The following is a 16,137-nucleotide window of genomic DNA, read 5'->3' as shown; positions in this document are numbered from 1 at the left end:
TTCCAGATATTCCATTCCAGTCATTACTATGAGCCCGTCCTCAATTAAAGGTGCCACGGCCACCTGTGGTTCTTGCATAATCCACAGGTGTACCACAAAGGTTCTTTTGAAATCAACGACCACTCGATTACAGATGGTAGTTTCTGGTATTTGATAGATGACTATCTCGCTCCCATTTGGGAACTTATCTACTGGATCAACATGGCTCCCACATGCAAACAAAATGGAACTACAAAGAAGAATTTGTTAAATGGATGCAAGAGATACTTGGTTTTGCGTTATTCCTCCACACATGCAAAGCATGATGGGTCGATATGTAAACATAGCAGTAGGGGTCCAGAGTGTCGCAGTGGTCTAAGGCACTGGATCTCAGTGAAAGAAGCTTCAGTTCCCTACAGTTCCTGGTTTGAATCCAGGCTGTATCACATCCGGCCGTAATTGGAGTTCCCATAGTTAGATAAAGGTTAAATAAATCAAATATACTTAGAGAATGGTCTGGGACAGTGAAGTAGGTCAGCTGAAATAATAGAGTACGCAACATTTGGTTCTGGGTTCCGAGATTACGGGTAGTCTCTAGACAACCTTGTCACGCACCCATGTCACCTTGTTCATCCGCAGGGACTTTGTATATAAAAAAAAAAAAACTCAAACTCAAAACTCAAAAGACTGCAGGTATTGAGAAAAGACTGAGGATTTTAAGTATTACTTAAATTGCTTTAATTGATTTTAAAAGTTCCCTGAAATGTTTCCTTTCCCCCTGAACAAAATAGAGCCTCATGTCTCAGCACCGAATGACATCAAAAAGAGTTTCCATCAGAGAATGATAAATTAAACAAATATACATGTGCTAAGTATCATAATCATAGTATCAGACCGCTTCACAAGAGAGAACTCAAATGTATTTTTTTTTTTTAACAATGAAAAAAAAACATTCTGATAACCAGAGCTACAAGTAAAAACAAAAGGGGCAAAAGAAAGACATGGTTTCAGGAGGAGGGATAACAGCAGTTATGTTCAACAGGTATAAAAAATACTAACAGGCAACTGGCCAATTAACTGGTAACAAAGCATCGTGGCTAGGCAGGTCAAGATATGAATACTTGATTTAATTGGTCCAAATCATAAAAGCACAAGCTAAAGTGCTGTTTGGGGGACAGGTGAGGAGGAGGAAGTCCCACCAGATGGTTAAGGCAGTGGGAGGAGGGGTCTTAGCTTACCTAGCTAATTTTAAACAAAACCCTAGGCCCTACACTTACGCAGTTTGTGTTGTACTGAAATTGTTGGACTGGTATCCGAAATATGGTGAAAATCCCAACACGGTACTTGTACTATCTGAGAAGGTCCGGTCACAATTTTCCTAGCTGTCAAAAGATCCGGATGGACAGTAATTTACCGTCATATAAAAAAACAATACAATAAAAAATAACACTTTTTACACAGTTTGAACTGTTTTGAAGCTAATTTCCTGCAATTCTACAGATTTTGCCATGTCTTGCATGTTCATATGACTACATTTATTAAAATGTTGGTCCGTCCCTATTGACCCCTTTCTGGGTCCAGCGTATGGCTGTCTAGGTGGAGCTATTACCATCTTGCTAATATCTTTCCTTTCAGAAGTGCCTACATGTAGGGACTAGGGTTTGGTATTGGGCATTTAACTTGGGAGTCGCAACTTAATGTTGGCCTGGAATAGACAGGAGAATAAGGACCGACATGTCCTGGCCTTAGTCCGAGTCGCTCCTGTCTTCCTTTGTAAGCAGCCGCTTTCCGCTCTTCGGGGCCATTGCTTCTTGCTTGAGGATCTTTGCGGAACTAAGAAAGACAAATACAGGACAAACAGAGGGTGAGACTGTTTACCATTGAGAGGAGAACATGTATGTTGCAGGTAATAGATGTGGGGGGAGGTAACGCATGTAAATGGTACATGGGGATTTTAGGGAGAAGTTCCTGTCGTCAGGATGGCTGCCGCTGGTAGCATACCCTTTCTTCTTGTATTTCTCCTGCTCAGCGGGAGGAATGTGGTCCATCAGCTCCAGACTGTCATTGATCTTCTTGAGCCACTCATAGTGCTCTCGGCCACGGACCTGAGAGGAGAGGGAGGAAGTGAGAGGGGACTTCCCTTGGGCACAACCATGCAGTAGAGATACACAAATTCTCCCTCACAAAAGTGCCTCTGTCTGTCAGCTTGTGTGTGTGTGTGTCTGTCAGCTTGTGTGTGTGTGTGTGTGTGTGTGTGTGTGTGTGTGTGTGTGTGTGTGTGTGTGTGTGTGTGTGTGTGTGTGTGTGTGTGTGTGTGTGTGTGTGTGTGTGTCATTCCCTCACCTGCAACAAAAATACATTGTCCTTGTCTTCATCCTCAGTGCTGGAGCCATTCTTGATCTTCTTGCTGGTCCCTGGAGGGGGAAGGCCCTGTTGGGACTCTGAGGGGAGAGGAGACAATGTCAACAATGACATAGGAGACGAGGGTTGAGACGTGGCCCGAGTCTTACTTCTCTTGGAGCCGTTGGTGGTCTTGGTCCCGTTCAGAACTTTGTTTGTGTTCTCTTCTTCGGTCTTGCGGTCCCGGCCGGGACAGGCACACACACGGACCTCGAAACAACGGCGACCCAAAACCTGACCCCTAGAAAGGAAGCAAGGGGGTGAAGAATAGTGAAAGTTAGAGGCAATAAACTCACGGGGAGCAAAACACACTAGGGATGTGCATCTTTCACTTCCAAGATGATTCGATATGCATCTAGATACAGTGCATTCGGAAAGTATTAACCTTTTTGGGATAGGGGGCAGCATTTTCACTTTTGGCTGAATAGCGTGCCCAGAGTGAACTGCCTTCTACTCAGTCCCAGATGCTAATATATGCATATTATTATTAGTATTGGATATAAAACGCTGAAGTTTCTAAAACTGTTTGAATAATGTCTGAGTATGGCAGGCGAAAACCTGAGAAAAATCCAACCAGGAAGTGGGAAATCTGAGGTTTGTAGTTTTTCAAAGCTTGGCCAACCGAAAACAGTGTCTATGGGGTGAAGTTGCACTTCCTAAGGCTTCCACTAGATGTCAACCGTCTTTAGAAACTTGTTCGAGGCTTCTGCTATAAAGGAGGGGGGAATGGGAGCTGAATGAGTCATGGGTCTGGCAGAGAGTCTCAGGCTCACGACAGAGTTAGCCCTCGTTCCAGTGCTTTTTTTCAGACAATGGAATTCTCCAGTTGGAACCTTATTGATGATTTATGTTAAAAACATCCTAAAGATTGATTCCATACATCGTTTGACATGGTTCTACGACCTGTAACGTAACTTTGAGTTTGGACGTAGTGCTCGTGCCTCATGAAGATGGATTACTGGGCTGAACCCGCCAACAAATGGCTATTTGGACATTAATGATGGACTTTATGGAACAAATCAGTCATTTATTGTCGAACTGGGATTCCTGGGAGTGCATTCTGATGAAGATCAAATGTTATTTCTAACTTCTGTTGACTCCAACATGGCGGATATTTCTTTGGCTGGATTGGGCTCTGAGCGTCGTACTCAGATTATGCTTTTTCCTTTTTTTTTAGAAATCTGACACAGCGGTTGCATTAAGGAGGTCTCTTTAATTCTGTGAATAACACTTGGATCTTTTAATCAATGTTTATTATGAGTATTTCTGCAAAATCACTGGATGTTTTGGAATCAAAACATTACTGCATGTAACGCGTCAATGTAAACAGATTTTTGGATATAAATATGCACATTATCGAACAAAACACATGTATTGTGTAACGTGATGTCCTATGAGTGTCATCTGATCAAAGGTTAGTGATTAATTTTATCTATATTTCTGCTTTTTGTGACTCCTATCTTTGGCTGGAAAAATGGCTGTGTTTTTTCTGACTTGGCTATCACCTAACAATCATGTTGTGCTTTAGCTATAAAGCCTTTTTTGAAATCAGACACGATGGGTAGATTAACAAGAAGTTTTTAATTTGCTGTATTGGACTTGTTAATGTGTGAAAGTTACATTACATTTCGTGCGCTGCCTTTTCAGCGGAATGTTGTCGAGGGGATCCGCTAGCGGAACGCCTGCCCTAGAAAGACCCCTTGACTTTTGACATTGTTACGTTACAGCCTTATTCTAAGATAGATTCAATTGTTTTCCCCCCTTCAAGCTACACACAATACCCCATAATGACAAAACAAAAATAGTTTTTATTTTTTAGCAAAAAATTATAACCTGAAATATTACATTTACATAAGTATTCAGACCTTTTACTCAGTACTTTGGATGTGGCGCGTCGCTGCACAGCTATTTTCAGGTTTCTCCAGAGATGCTCGATCAGGTTCAAGTCCTGGCTTTCAATGGGCCACTCAAGGACATTCAGAGACTTGTCCCGAAGCCACTCCTGCATTGTCTTGGCTGTGTGCTTAGGGTCATTGTCCTGTTGGGAGGTGAGCCTTTGCCCCAGTCTGAGGTCCTGGGTGCTCTGAAGCAGGTTTTCATCAAGGATCCCTCTGTACTTTGCGCCATTCAACTTTACCCTCGATCCTGACTAGTCTCCTAGTCCCTGCCGCTGAAAAACATACCCACAGCATGATGCTGCCACCACTATGCTTCTCCAGACATGACACTTGGCATTCAGGCCAAAGAGTCCTTTAGGTGCCTTTTGGCAAACGCCAAGGGGGCTGTCATGTGCCTTTTACGGAGTGGCTACCATCTGGCCACTACTAAAGGCCTGTTTAGAGGAGTGCTACAGAAATGGTTGTCCTTCTGGAAGGTTCTTCGATCTCCACAGAGGATCTCAGGTTCTTGTTCACCTCTTTGACCAAGGCCCTTCTCCCCCAATTGCTCAGTTTGGCCGGGCGGCCAGCTCTAGGAAGAGTCTAGGTGGTTCCAAAATTCTCCCATTTAAGAATGGAGGCCACTGTGGACCTTCAATGCTGCAGACATTCTTTGTTACCCTTCTCCAGATCTGTGCCTCGACACAATCGTGTCTCTGGAGCTCTACGGACAATTCTGTCAACCTCATGGTTTGGTTTTTGCTGCGACATGGACTGTCAACTGTGGGACCTTATATAGACAGGTGTGTGCCTTTCTAAATCATGTCCAATCAATTGAATTTACCAAAAGGTGGACTCCAATGAGTTGAAGAAACATCTCAAGGATGATCAATGGAAACAGGATGCACCTGAGCTCAATTTCAAGTATCATAGCAAAGGTTCTGAATACTTTAAAAAAAACGTATTTACATAAATTTGCAAAACCCTGTTTTCGCTTTGTCATTGTGGGGTATAGTGTGTAGATTGAGTAACTTATTTCATTTAATCCATTTTGGAATAAGGGTATATTGTAACAATGTGGAAAAAGGGTCTGAATACTTTCAATGCACTGTATACGGGATACAATACATTTGTAGTTTGAAACGATTCAGTGCGATTAGAGAAACAAATTGATTCGGTGTGATAAGATGCACTAACTTCTGTTGCATAAACATTCAATTTCCATTCTAAAGATGGAGCTCATGAGCTGGGCCTCTCCGAGTTGGATCTGTTGGAGCAGACTTGTGTGCGTACGTACGTAAATCGTGTGCATGGTTGTCTCTCAAGTTTGGCGTTCAGCTTTTTCGCGCCGGACGCTTTATCTGCTCCACCATGCACCTGTCTGGTTGAACGCCTCCTCTCCCACTCAGCCTCCCGACCAAAGCTCTCCCAAGCGGGTGGGCCATCTGCTCCCGTTACCTGCTGCTTGGATCACACCCGGCGATCTACTCCCAGTCTTCCCTGGCCTGTCTCCCAGTCTGGTACAGGTACCCCCGCCACACTCCCTCGAGCTTTCACTTGGCTCCAGCACACACTCACGCCGTAGACTTTGGACTGATCTGAATTTTTACCTAGGCTAATTAACTTGTGAATCTTATGTGAGCTTTATTCAGAATTGCTTTTCATTAACTAGCATCGGTCTACTATTTATTAATCTCAGACTTTTATAGCCTATTGGACTCAGAGCCACGTTATTGTGTTGGGGCGATTGACTCAACTTACAATGTCTAGCCTCAAGCCATTTCACTTTTTTCTTGTGCTATTTGCTCCATGACTCCTGCACACTTTGTTGAGTATGTAGTTGCTCATTTACCAGAACGTGGATTAGACAATGTTCGTTCCCACCCTCGCGACAAACTTCTTTATTGGTTACATGTACTCTAGGCCTCCCATCCTATTCTAACCCTCTCTCGCTGGCTTTGTATTCATGTTACCTGATGAAATTGTGGTACAATATGATCTTGTTGCCACCTGATGCACATTCAAATGTCATTAAAAATATCAACACTGCAGAGCTCTCCCTGTCCTCTACCGTGCCCTGGAAAAGTGCATGAACACACTGGCCCGTCTACGTTTGCTAGTCACAATTCTGATATTTGCTTTGATGATTTCTGCCCTTGTAAAAGCCTTGGTTGTCTGCACGTTAACACTAGACGCTTATTAACTGAAATGGATCAATTTAAAGTGTGGGTTCACAGCTCCAATCCAGATATGTTGGTCATTATTGAGACATGGTTAAGAAATAATGTTCTGATGTTAAACTTCCAGGTTATAACCTTTTTCGGCAAGACAGATCTTCCAAAGATGGGGGAGTGGCCATCTTTACCAAGGATCACCTTCAGTGCTCGGTTGTCTCCAACAGGTCCCCAAACAATTTGATTTGCTGTTTTAAGCATTAAGCTTTCAAATAGCTCTTTGTTGACTGTTGCTGGGTGCTATCGTCCTCCATCAGCACCAGCCTGTACCCTACCTGCCCTAAGCTCTCTCATGGCTCTTTACACCAAGTCTTAATTTGTCCTGCTAGGTGACCTAAACCAGTACATGCCTAAACCACCTGGCCAAGTTAAAACAATGGAACTCCCTAAATCTCTCTGATCACCAATCCCACATGGAATGACCCCAAATACCAAGAAAAGTCTACTCTCCTTGACGTTATCCTCACAAATAATCCTGATTAGTATCAGTCTGGTTGGTGTTCTGTAATGACCATAAGTGATCACTGTTTTACAGCTTGTGTTCATAATGGCTGCCCAGTGAAAATGACTTCACCGGATTCGTCATAGACGCTTGCTGAAATGCTTTCCTTCATGACCTGGCCTCTGTAAATTGGTATAGAGACAGCTTGATCCCCTTTGTTGAAGATGCCTGGAACCTCTTTTTGTTGCATCTTTTCAGTGGTATTGTTAACAAGCATGCCCCCATAAAGAAAATTAACAGCAGGATCAGCACCTGGTTCGACCGTGATCTGGCAGTGTTACTCCACCTCAAAAACACCATTTGGCAAAAGGCTCTAAAAGAGCGTATGGCTAGGGCCTCCCGGGTGGTGCAGTGGTCTAGGGCACTGCATCGCAGCGCTAGCTGTGCCACCAGAGACTCTGGGTTTGCACCCAGGCTCTGTCGCAGCCGGCCGTGACCGGGAGGTCCGTGGGGCAACGCACAATTGGCCTAGCGTCATCCGGGTTAGACCGGTAGGGATATCCTTGTCTCATCGCGCACCAGCGACTCCGGACCGGGCGCAGTGCGCGCTAACCAAGGTCGCCAGGTGCACAGCGTTTCCTCCGACACATTGGTGTGGCTGGCTTCCGGGTTGGATGCGCGCTGTGTTAAAAAGCAGTGCGGCTTGGTTGGGTTGTGTTTCGGAGTACGCATGGCTTTCGACCTTCGCCTCTCCCGAGCCCGTACGGGAGTTGTAACGATGGGACAAGATAGTAATTACTAACAATTGAATACCACGAAATTGGGGAGAAAAAGGGGGCCAAAAAAATGCAAGAAAAGAAAACAAAGAGTATGGCTGAGCTCTTTAAAAATCACTTTATTAAGTCAGGATTCCTATGACTCAGACACACCTCCTTCATATACCAGCCCTTCTAATGTGACTATTCCCAACGCTCCACCCTCTTTCCCCGCTGCCCTGCTACACAGCTTCTCCCTAAACTCATTTAGATCGTTTCGTCTGTGTGGTTGGAAGGCAGTGCTTAGTATGCAGTGCTTGGAAGGCAGCCACATTGATCTCCCCCTTTAAATAAAGGAACCAATCTTAATTGTTATAGGACTATTTTTCAAAAGTGTTGGAAAAACTTGTCAATAAACTGACTGGCTTTCTTGATGTCTATAGTATTATCTCTGGTATGCAATCTGGTTTCTGCTCAGGTTATGATTGTGTCACTGAAACTTTAAGGTCCTCAATGTCACCATTGCCTGTGACTAAGCAATTTTGTGCTGCCATCTTAATGGACAAAGCTTTTGATACGGTACACCATTCCAAACTTCTGGGTCGGCTAAGGAGTATTAGTGTCTCAAAGGGGTCTTTGGCCTGGTTTGCTAACTACCTCTCTCAAAGAGTGCAATGTGTAAAGTCAGAAAATCTGCTGTCTCAGTCACTGCCTGTCACCAAGGGAGTACCCCAAGGCTTGATCCTAGGCCCCATGCTCTTCTCAATTTATATCAACATAGGTCAGGCAGTAGGAAGCGCCCTCGTCCAATTATATGCAGATAGTCTTTTACCCAGCTGGCCCCTACACGGATTTTATGTTGTAGAGAGTTCAACAAAGCTTTCAGTGTTCAGACAGCTTTCTTTGCCCTTAACATTCTTCTGAACACCTTCGAAACCAAAAAGGTATTGTGGTCGTGTAATAAGATTTCACCACTGTCTCATAATTTAATGGTATAGACCAGTGGTGGGCAAACTTTTTGGCTCGAGGGCCACATCGGGATTTTGAAATTCAACGGATGGTCGCATTTTTTGGGGGACCAATTGTTTGTTAAAACAATTTGCGGAGGCTTCCCGAGTGGCGCAGCGGTTTAAAGGCACTGCATCACAGCGGTCGTCACTACAGACCCGGGTTCGATCCCAGGCTGTCACACAGCTGGCCTTGACTGGGAGACCCATTGGCCCAGTGTCATCCAGGTTAGGAGAGGGTTTGGCAGGCTGAGATGTCCTTTTCCCACCACCATCTAGCGACTCCTGTGGTGTACTGGGCGCATGCACGCTGACCAGGTGTATGGTGTGTCCGCCGATACATTGGTGCAGCTGGCTTTCGGGTTAAGCAAGCAATGTGTCAAGAAGCAGCGTGGTTTGGCTGGGTCGTGTTTTGGAGGACGCACGGCTCTTGACCTTCACCTCTCCCGAGTCCGTACTGGAGTTGCAGCGATGAGACAAGACTAACTTCCAGTTGGATACCACGGAATGTCTCGCGGGCCGGTTTGAAGTGCCGGCAGGCTGAAGGCACGGACGCAGTTGTCACAAAATATGAGGTATTTTCAGAAGGTAGAAAGTAATTTAGCACATTGTTTTTGTAGGCGATTCTTAACGTTTGAACCAATTTTGTGACAGATGCATGCTACATTTGGATCGGAGTCCCGCTGACAGACGCACTCATATCTTACATTTTTCAACCGGGGACAGATCATACATCCCTAAAAAAAAAAACACATTACGGAAAATGTAACGCAAACTCAGACCCTGATGCGTAATTTCCAAAATAAACAAACACAGTGAGAAGGGATATGGAGAGACACTTACTCCTGGGTCTCCAGGGTCAGGATGGTGAGGATGGGCCGCCTGTTCATACCACCCATGCAACTGGAGTTACACATGAAGTTCAGGAGAACAGTAGTCGTTTCAGAGCCCAGCTATACAAACACATATACACAATGGTAAGCTTCACTTGAACGTACATTGACAAATGCAAAATAGACAGATGTCTCTATGAAAGTGTCAAGAGAAATGGCAAATAAAATACCATTGATAAGAGTGAATAGACCGGTCTTGGAAGCTCAAATCCAGCCAATTTAACTGGTAAACGCATGGGTCCATAATGGCTTCCTGGTATGGTGATATAATGATTTCCATGGTAATGTAGAATGTTCATTCAAATGATACAAACTGATGTGGCTATTGTTTAAATAATTTCATTTGAGTTGATTCAACAAATCGCAGAACAGATTGATGGGGTACACTTCCTGCCTTGCTCATCTGGGTACACTTGCAATGGCCGCCAGTCCACCCATTATGCCATCATTTACTTGAATGGGGAGGACCGTTCTATTAATTCTCTTTCTATATGGTATACCTGAGGAGGCTCATAGGGCAGCAGCACACTTTGACGCTTGGTGTTTCCATCCTCCAGGTATTGAGCCCACTGGCTCCCCTCCACCCTAATCAAGTGACTGCGGTGGACTACGCCTAGACAAAAAAAAAAAACAGGAAGTAGACAAGTAGTGAGGGGGAGTCTCCTCTGTTTCTGGGACAATCTTTTACATGGAGTGAAGGTATACCTCATCTCTCTGAGACCATGGAGAATATTATGATTAGATTTGCATGGGTTTAATTTCCTCTTTATTCGTTTACATGGCTAAATACAAAAACCGAGCCAAAATAAAATCATGCATATTAGTACATTTTTCTCCCACTCTAAGGGCAAAATCCTTATTATCTTCATCAGTTTTGAAAGTTTACCTTAGACTATAAACACACACCCACCTTCATTGTTATCTGAGGCGCTCTGGTGGTGGGGGCAGCGGCGGACCACCTCAGAGACATGCTCAGACTTCTTGTAGATAGCGGTGGCCCTGAGGATGGCTCCTGGCGGGGGATCCATGGCCATCAACACCTCCACAGGGCACGTCTTAGCCAGCTGGCAGTACAGCTTGTTCAGCTGCACAGAATACTGGGAGGGGAGCGAAAACAATGAGCAACCAGTTGTATGTGCCTATAGGAATTTTATTTTGTGAAACAAAGTGGTGAATTGAATTGATAAAAAGTGGGGAAAAATAAGCACTTTGGTGAAGTTATTTCACTTGAGATTTTGTGTGTGTGAGTATTATCCGTTTATAAAGTTTACATAAAATACTGAACACTAGCAAAGGGTGGGCTTAACACCTACAGGTATAAGATCATAATACACATGAACAATTATATTAATATTCTGAAGAAATCGTAAATACCCTGTTTATAACTATACATTTTGACCAAAAGGGCTGCATTTTAACCCTTTCCATAATGGAGCCCTTGTGTGGAACATGCCCTGTCATGTCAGACCCATGCATTACTGCAACCTACCAGCATGCAACTCCTCAGTTCCAATGAATGAGTTGCAGGGGGCGTTAGTTTGAGGGCAGCACACACTAACTCAAGCCTGATAGACCTATCATAGTACGGTGACATGTGAGTCACTGTGGAAACCTTGCTGCTATTGGCTGTTTTAATCCAAATACTTTTTCGCCAAAACCTTGAGTTTCAGCAAATCGTCACAATGAACTGGATTCCAGTTGAATGTAACCACAGGGAATTAGAATGAGTGGAATATCCTTCATCTCTGTCTGAGGTAAAGTAACTGCAATTTACTGTAATTAATTGATTGAAATGAGACCATGGATTGGTTTGAAGACATTTTACTGTTACTTTTTTGACGATCACAATAGGTACCTTAATCAAAATACTTCAAAATAGATGTTTCCTCCAGAAGAGAAAAGTAATTCTAAAGTTGAAAGAGGGAGATCAATAGAGAGAGAGATATATATATATATATAGCATGTGAATATACAGAGAGACAAGGCTTCTTAAAGGGTGGGGCTGGACCCCATGGAAGGCTGTGTTTCATTCCTATAGAGTACCACAGTATGAGTCATAATACCCATAAAGCCTAGCAGTCAAACAAGGAAAGGGTTCCAACCATTTGTCCACCATAAAGTTTTCCCACTGGGCAGTGGTTCCCAAACTGTGGGGCTCATTCTAGCTTTAAACTTCCTCTTGAAAATTAGAATAGTAGAATGCACAAGGTGCAATTTCTATACTTGGCAGTGCATCATTAGTTTATCTTGTCATGTTAGTCATTGCATACCTTAGATAGCAATTTATAACTTGCCAGAAATGTCCAGATCAACTAGTCCATGTCAGCCAAAGTGTTTCAGGTAGGTTTTGTAGCCCATAGATATTGTAATTTGTGTCACTCAAATATCACATGAATACCCATTAGACATGCCAAAACGTATAGAATTGCTAGAAAATCTGCTTTAAACCTGCTAAATGTTCTCCGCCAACAAGAGGGGTGTGAAAAGTTTTTCATGAACATTGTTAGTGCCCATAGAAATAGACGTGGTGCAGAATGTCCCCCAATGCTAGGGGCCCTGAGGGAAAAAGTGTGGGAACCCCGGGTATAGGGGATTTTAAAAACACTTAAAATAAGGGCTGTGTTTTGTTTAGACTTACCCTGGTGTGACGTTTTGATAGCCACGTAAATCGCTCTAGGACAAGGTGACTTATAATATATTTGCCTGTATTTACCCCTCAAATTAAATTTGCAGCTATTTAGTTGCTAATGTGGCTATCGTAAAGAACTAGAAATGCCGTGACTGACTTGAGGCAAAGCTAAGAATCTTTGGATTAATTATCTAATGTTAGTTAAAATTTGTAATGATTAAATTTTCCAAATTTCTTTAAAATGTATAATTCTGTGAAGTGTCTTGTGCAAGTTTTAAAATGGGGCGGCAGGTAGCCTAGTGGTTAGAGTGTTGGCCTAGTAACTGAAAGGTTGCAAGATCAAATCCCCGAGCTGACAAGGTAAAAATCTGTCCTTCTGCCCCTGAACAAGGCAGTTAACCCACTGTTCCTAGACCTTCATTGAAAATAAGAATTTGTTCTTAAAGGTAAAAAAATGTTTTAATGGACACAATACCTGTTAGCAAAGGAGTCAGCTAGAGATGACGTGCAGGAGCTTGAAGGGATTTGTAGTATTCCATCATGTCTACGTTGATGCTAATTAGCATTTTCGAAACAAAATAAATAGAGCCGAATATATTGATTGAAAAAGTCACCTTGTATGAGAGGGATTTACATACTTACACGCCAGGGTAAGCCCACGCAAAACACATCACTTATTTTAAGTGATAAATGAACATATTATCATGAATTATAAACTGGGTGGTCTGAGCATTGGTAAAATATTTTCACTGTTCTAATTACGATAATAACCAGTTTATAAAAGGCAACTCTGGAGTTTGTGGTATATGGCTAATATACCACAGCTAAGGGCTGTATTCAGGCACTTCTGTTGGGCAGAAGAACAGCCCATAGCCATGGTATATTGGCAATATATACCACACCTCATCGGGGCTTAACTATACGTGTGTGCATGTATTCAGGCATGAGCATGTGCAGTAAGCCATATGCATGACACTCACAGTGGAGGTGACAGACTTGGCGGTACCCGACTTCTGGAATCGCAGCTGGAAGCCGTGCTTCCCAGGGTAGTCGTTGGTGGAGGGGACAGTGGAGGCGGGGGGAGGAACGCTGTCCAGGGTTGACACAGAGGGCTCCACAACCGGGGGCTCCAGCAGTTCAAACAGCACCTCGTCAAAGACCTTGTGGAGAGTCGCGTCAGGAAGGAGCTGTGAGGGAGGTAAGTGGATGCCATTTATCTACAGAGGAGTAAAGCATTCAAGTTATCAGTTGCTTGTTACATTTCTGTCTGAATAATGAAACAGGAGTGCCCACCATGGAAATCAAATTACCAGAGAACAAAAAAAATCGAACTCAAACAATCACTGGGGGGGGGCTCATTAGCCCATTCTAAAAATGTGTGGCGTGACGAAAATACTTCCTTTACGTCATGAGGTAGACAATCAAACGTACCGAGACATCCAGGTCAGACCAGTTTTCAGTAGCAACCAGTGGAATACTGGGCCCCTGAGGTGTCATACTATAGAAAAGAAATCACCGGATCAGTCATTATTATGGCCCTGAAAAGACCTATGCAGAAAAGGTGCTTTAATACATTGAACAATGTCTCTGGGCTTCCACTCACACAGAACCACCTCGATCTAGTCTTAGAAGTAGCTACCTACCTTGGTAGTCTTAAACATAAGTCTGTGGTCCTAAAGGTTGCTCAAAACTTACTTGCTCTCCCAAAGCTGCTGGAAGGAACATTGGCCCAGGGGGGGGCTGAGCTCTTCCATCCTTTATCCGTTCACTTTATCGACAGCTCACAAGACCGTTTGGGAGGAGAGGATTGGACACAGGGACACAAGGAGGGAGGGAGGAAGGCGATAGGATCTAGGAGAGAGAGCACACCCATGCAATTAGTTAAGAAAAAAATCTATACTAGTTTTAGCAGCTACCGGTGTCTTCAAAACAAAACATTTATGGAATGAGTGGGGAAAGGGGGACAACAGCTCCCAAGTGGCACAGCATTCTAAGGCAGTGCATCTCAGTGCTAGAGGCGTCACTACAGACCCTGGTTCGGGTCCAGGCTGTATCACAAACGGCAGTGATTGGGAGTCCCATAAGGCGGCGCACAATTAGCCCAGTGTCGTCCTGGTTAGGGTTTGGCCAGGGTAGGCCGTCATTGTAAATAGGAAATTGTTCTTAACTGACTTGCCTAGTTAAATAAATAAAAATTAAAAGGCTAGAATGCAGACAGGGGACGGGTAATGACCGACTGGGTTGTGTAGTTAGCTAGACAGCAATGTGAGCAAGTGGTGCCACGGTATTAGGCTAATCCTCATCTAAATCTATGATTAACTTGCAACCCACCCTATACAGAGAGAAATAATAACGGTGTCTTTATGTATGCCCATGGTTCATTGGACAGAGCCTATGAGGAAAATTAACATTGTTGTTGTAGGGCAGGGATCATCAACTAGACTTCTACATTTGTATATGATCACATTTTTTTTTTTTTATAGTAAATCACTTGAAGCGGATTTCCTGGGGGTTTTGCAGTCATGTAAATGTAATGTAATGTCTGACTTTTTTTTTTTTTTTAAGACAATTTTTTTCTCAGAGAACTCGGGGGCAAAATAAAACCACCTGTGGGCCAAATCCAGTTGGGGAACCCTGTTCTAAGGTAAAGTTAAATGAATACACGGTGAAAATAAGATCTATGGTAAACAAAGGCTTAGGATATCTTATTTCTTGTTCTATGAGAACCAGCTAAAGAACTTTTTGGTAAATTCTTTAGAATTTATGTACTAATAAAAACGGTTTCATAATTCAAGAAGATCATGTTAACTGGCATAGACCGCTTTCGGTATTCCCAAACATTGCCGCACGAGGGAGATGCGCGCAAATTGTTAGATAAAAGTTATTATTATAAATATTATAAATATGAACTTCAGTACCATGCGGAAAGGCCGCAGTTGTACATGAAAAACATTGGTACAGATAAGCGTTTTCAGAATTGACCTTTTTACAAGTATCGATTGAAGGTGGCTCAATCTTGTTTCTGACAAATCGCGCGAGGGTTTGAGCGTTCCTCAGTTATGGCCTAGCATGTCCTAGCTAATTAGCGAGCAGGTTAGACAACCAAAACAGTCTGAAACGTAAGCGATTCGTGATCATCATCCCACTTCCATGTCATATAATACTACAATGTGTAGTGATTAAATTTGTATTAATACAACGAAATACAAGACACACAAAACTTCACCCACCATCTTCCACTAAAATCTGCTAGCTCAACTGTAAGCTTGACTGGCTTTTTTACTAGAATCTCAAATCAACAACGACCACAAACTTTTCCAGGCAAAATAACTTGCTACGCTGCCTAAAATAAATAAAACATGGATTTATACCTCGCCTCCCGTTTATGAATCTTTTCTTGCAGCACCTTGGTTCTCTGTCAATGCAATCCGTAGCAGCTATAAAGCAAAATATTTTGTTTCAGTGAAAAGCGTGCATTTCGGGGATTTCCCCAATAACCAGAATAGGGGAGGAGCTGTGCAGAGTTCACAGGCCACCAATCAGAGGCCGCGCCCACCGAGGTGTATGTTTTCAAATGAAATTGCGCGAAATGTTCAAAAAAAAAAAAATTAAGTGGATACATTTTACATTTTGGTATTGCTAAAATTATATTGGCTGAATGCAGGAATGAAAACAAATATTGTGGCGTTTGAGGCACACCATTTATTGCACACTGGTTATCAATGCGTTGTATCATCACATTGAATTGCATAGTTCATGTTTTGTGATAATAATGTCTGATAATGATGTCTAATTTCTCAGATTATGTGCATGTCCAAAGATTATGAACTCATGCAAAATTATTTCCTTCAAAATAAAATAAAAATATCTACAAAGTTGCATTCATTTAGAAAAGACATGCCTGCTCCTCAAAATGTCCTT

At 43.0% G+C, this 16,137-nt stretch overlaps 1 protein-coding gene across 4 annotated transcripts; it reads right to left on the bottom strand.

The window, feature by feature from the left end:
• Positions 1 to 693: 693 nt before the first annotated feature.
• On the bottom strand, positions 694 to 15,730 carry LOC124014289 (cellular tumor antigen p53-like). Of its 4 annotated transcripts, none has more exons than XM_046329114.1 (11): positions 15,588 to 15,730; positions 13,912 to 14,067; positions 13,648 to 13,714; positions 13,197 to 13,433; positions 10,498 to 10,684; positions 10,088 to 10,200; positions 9,538 to 9,647; positions 2,490 to 2,620; positions 2,323 to 2,420; positions 1,981 to 2,084; positions 694 to 1,812 (listed from the first exon to the last, which is right to left on the bottom strand). In XM_046329114.1, exons 2-11 carry the CDS (start codon positions 13,968 to 13,970, stop codon positions 1,725 to 1,727), a joined length of 1,194 nt encoding a protein of 397 aa, XP_046185070.1. In that variant the 5' UTR covers positions 13,971 to 14,067; positions 15,588 to 15,730; the 3' UTR covers positions 694 to 1,724. The 4 variants fall into 4 exon arrangements, with proteins under 4 accessions (XP_046185070.1, XP_046185071.1, XP_046185068.1 ...); XM_046329115.1 differs by having other exon boundaries at positions 13,197 to 13,403; XM_046329112.1 differs by having other exon boundaries at positions 2,323 to 2,620.
• Positions 15,731 to 16,137: the final 407 nt, after the last annotated feature.

This window comes from Oncorhynchus gorbuscha, linkage group LG25 (genome assembly GCF_021184085.1).
Source record: "Oncorhynchus gorbuscha isolate QuinsamMale2020 ecotype Even-year linkage group LG25, OgorEven_v1.0, whole genome shotgun sequence".
NCBI classification, from domain to species: Eukaryota; Metazoa; Chordata; class Actinopteri; order Salmoniformes; family Salmonidae; genus Oncorhynchus; species Oncorhynchus gorbuscha.
Note: the sequence above shows the minus strand (reverse complement) of the source record. Positions and strands in the feature narration are given on the sequence as shown.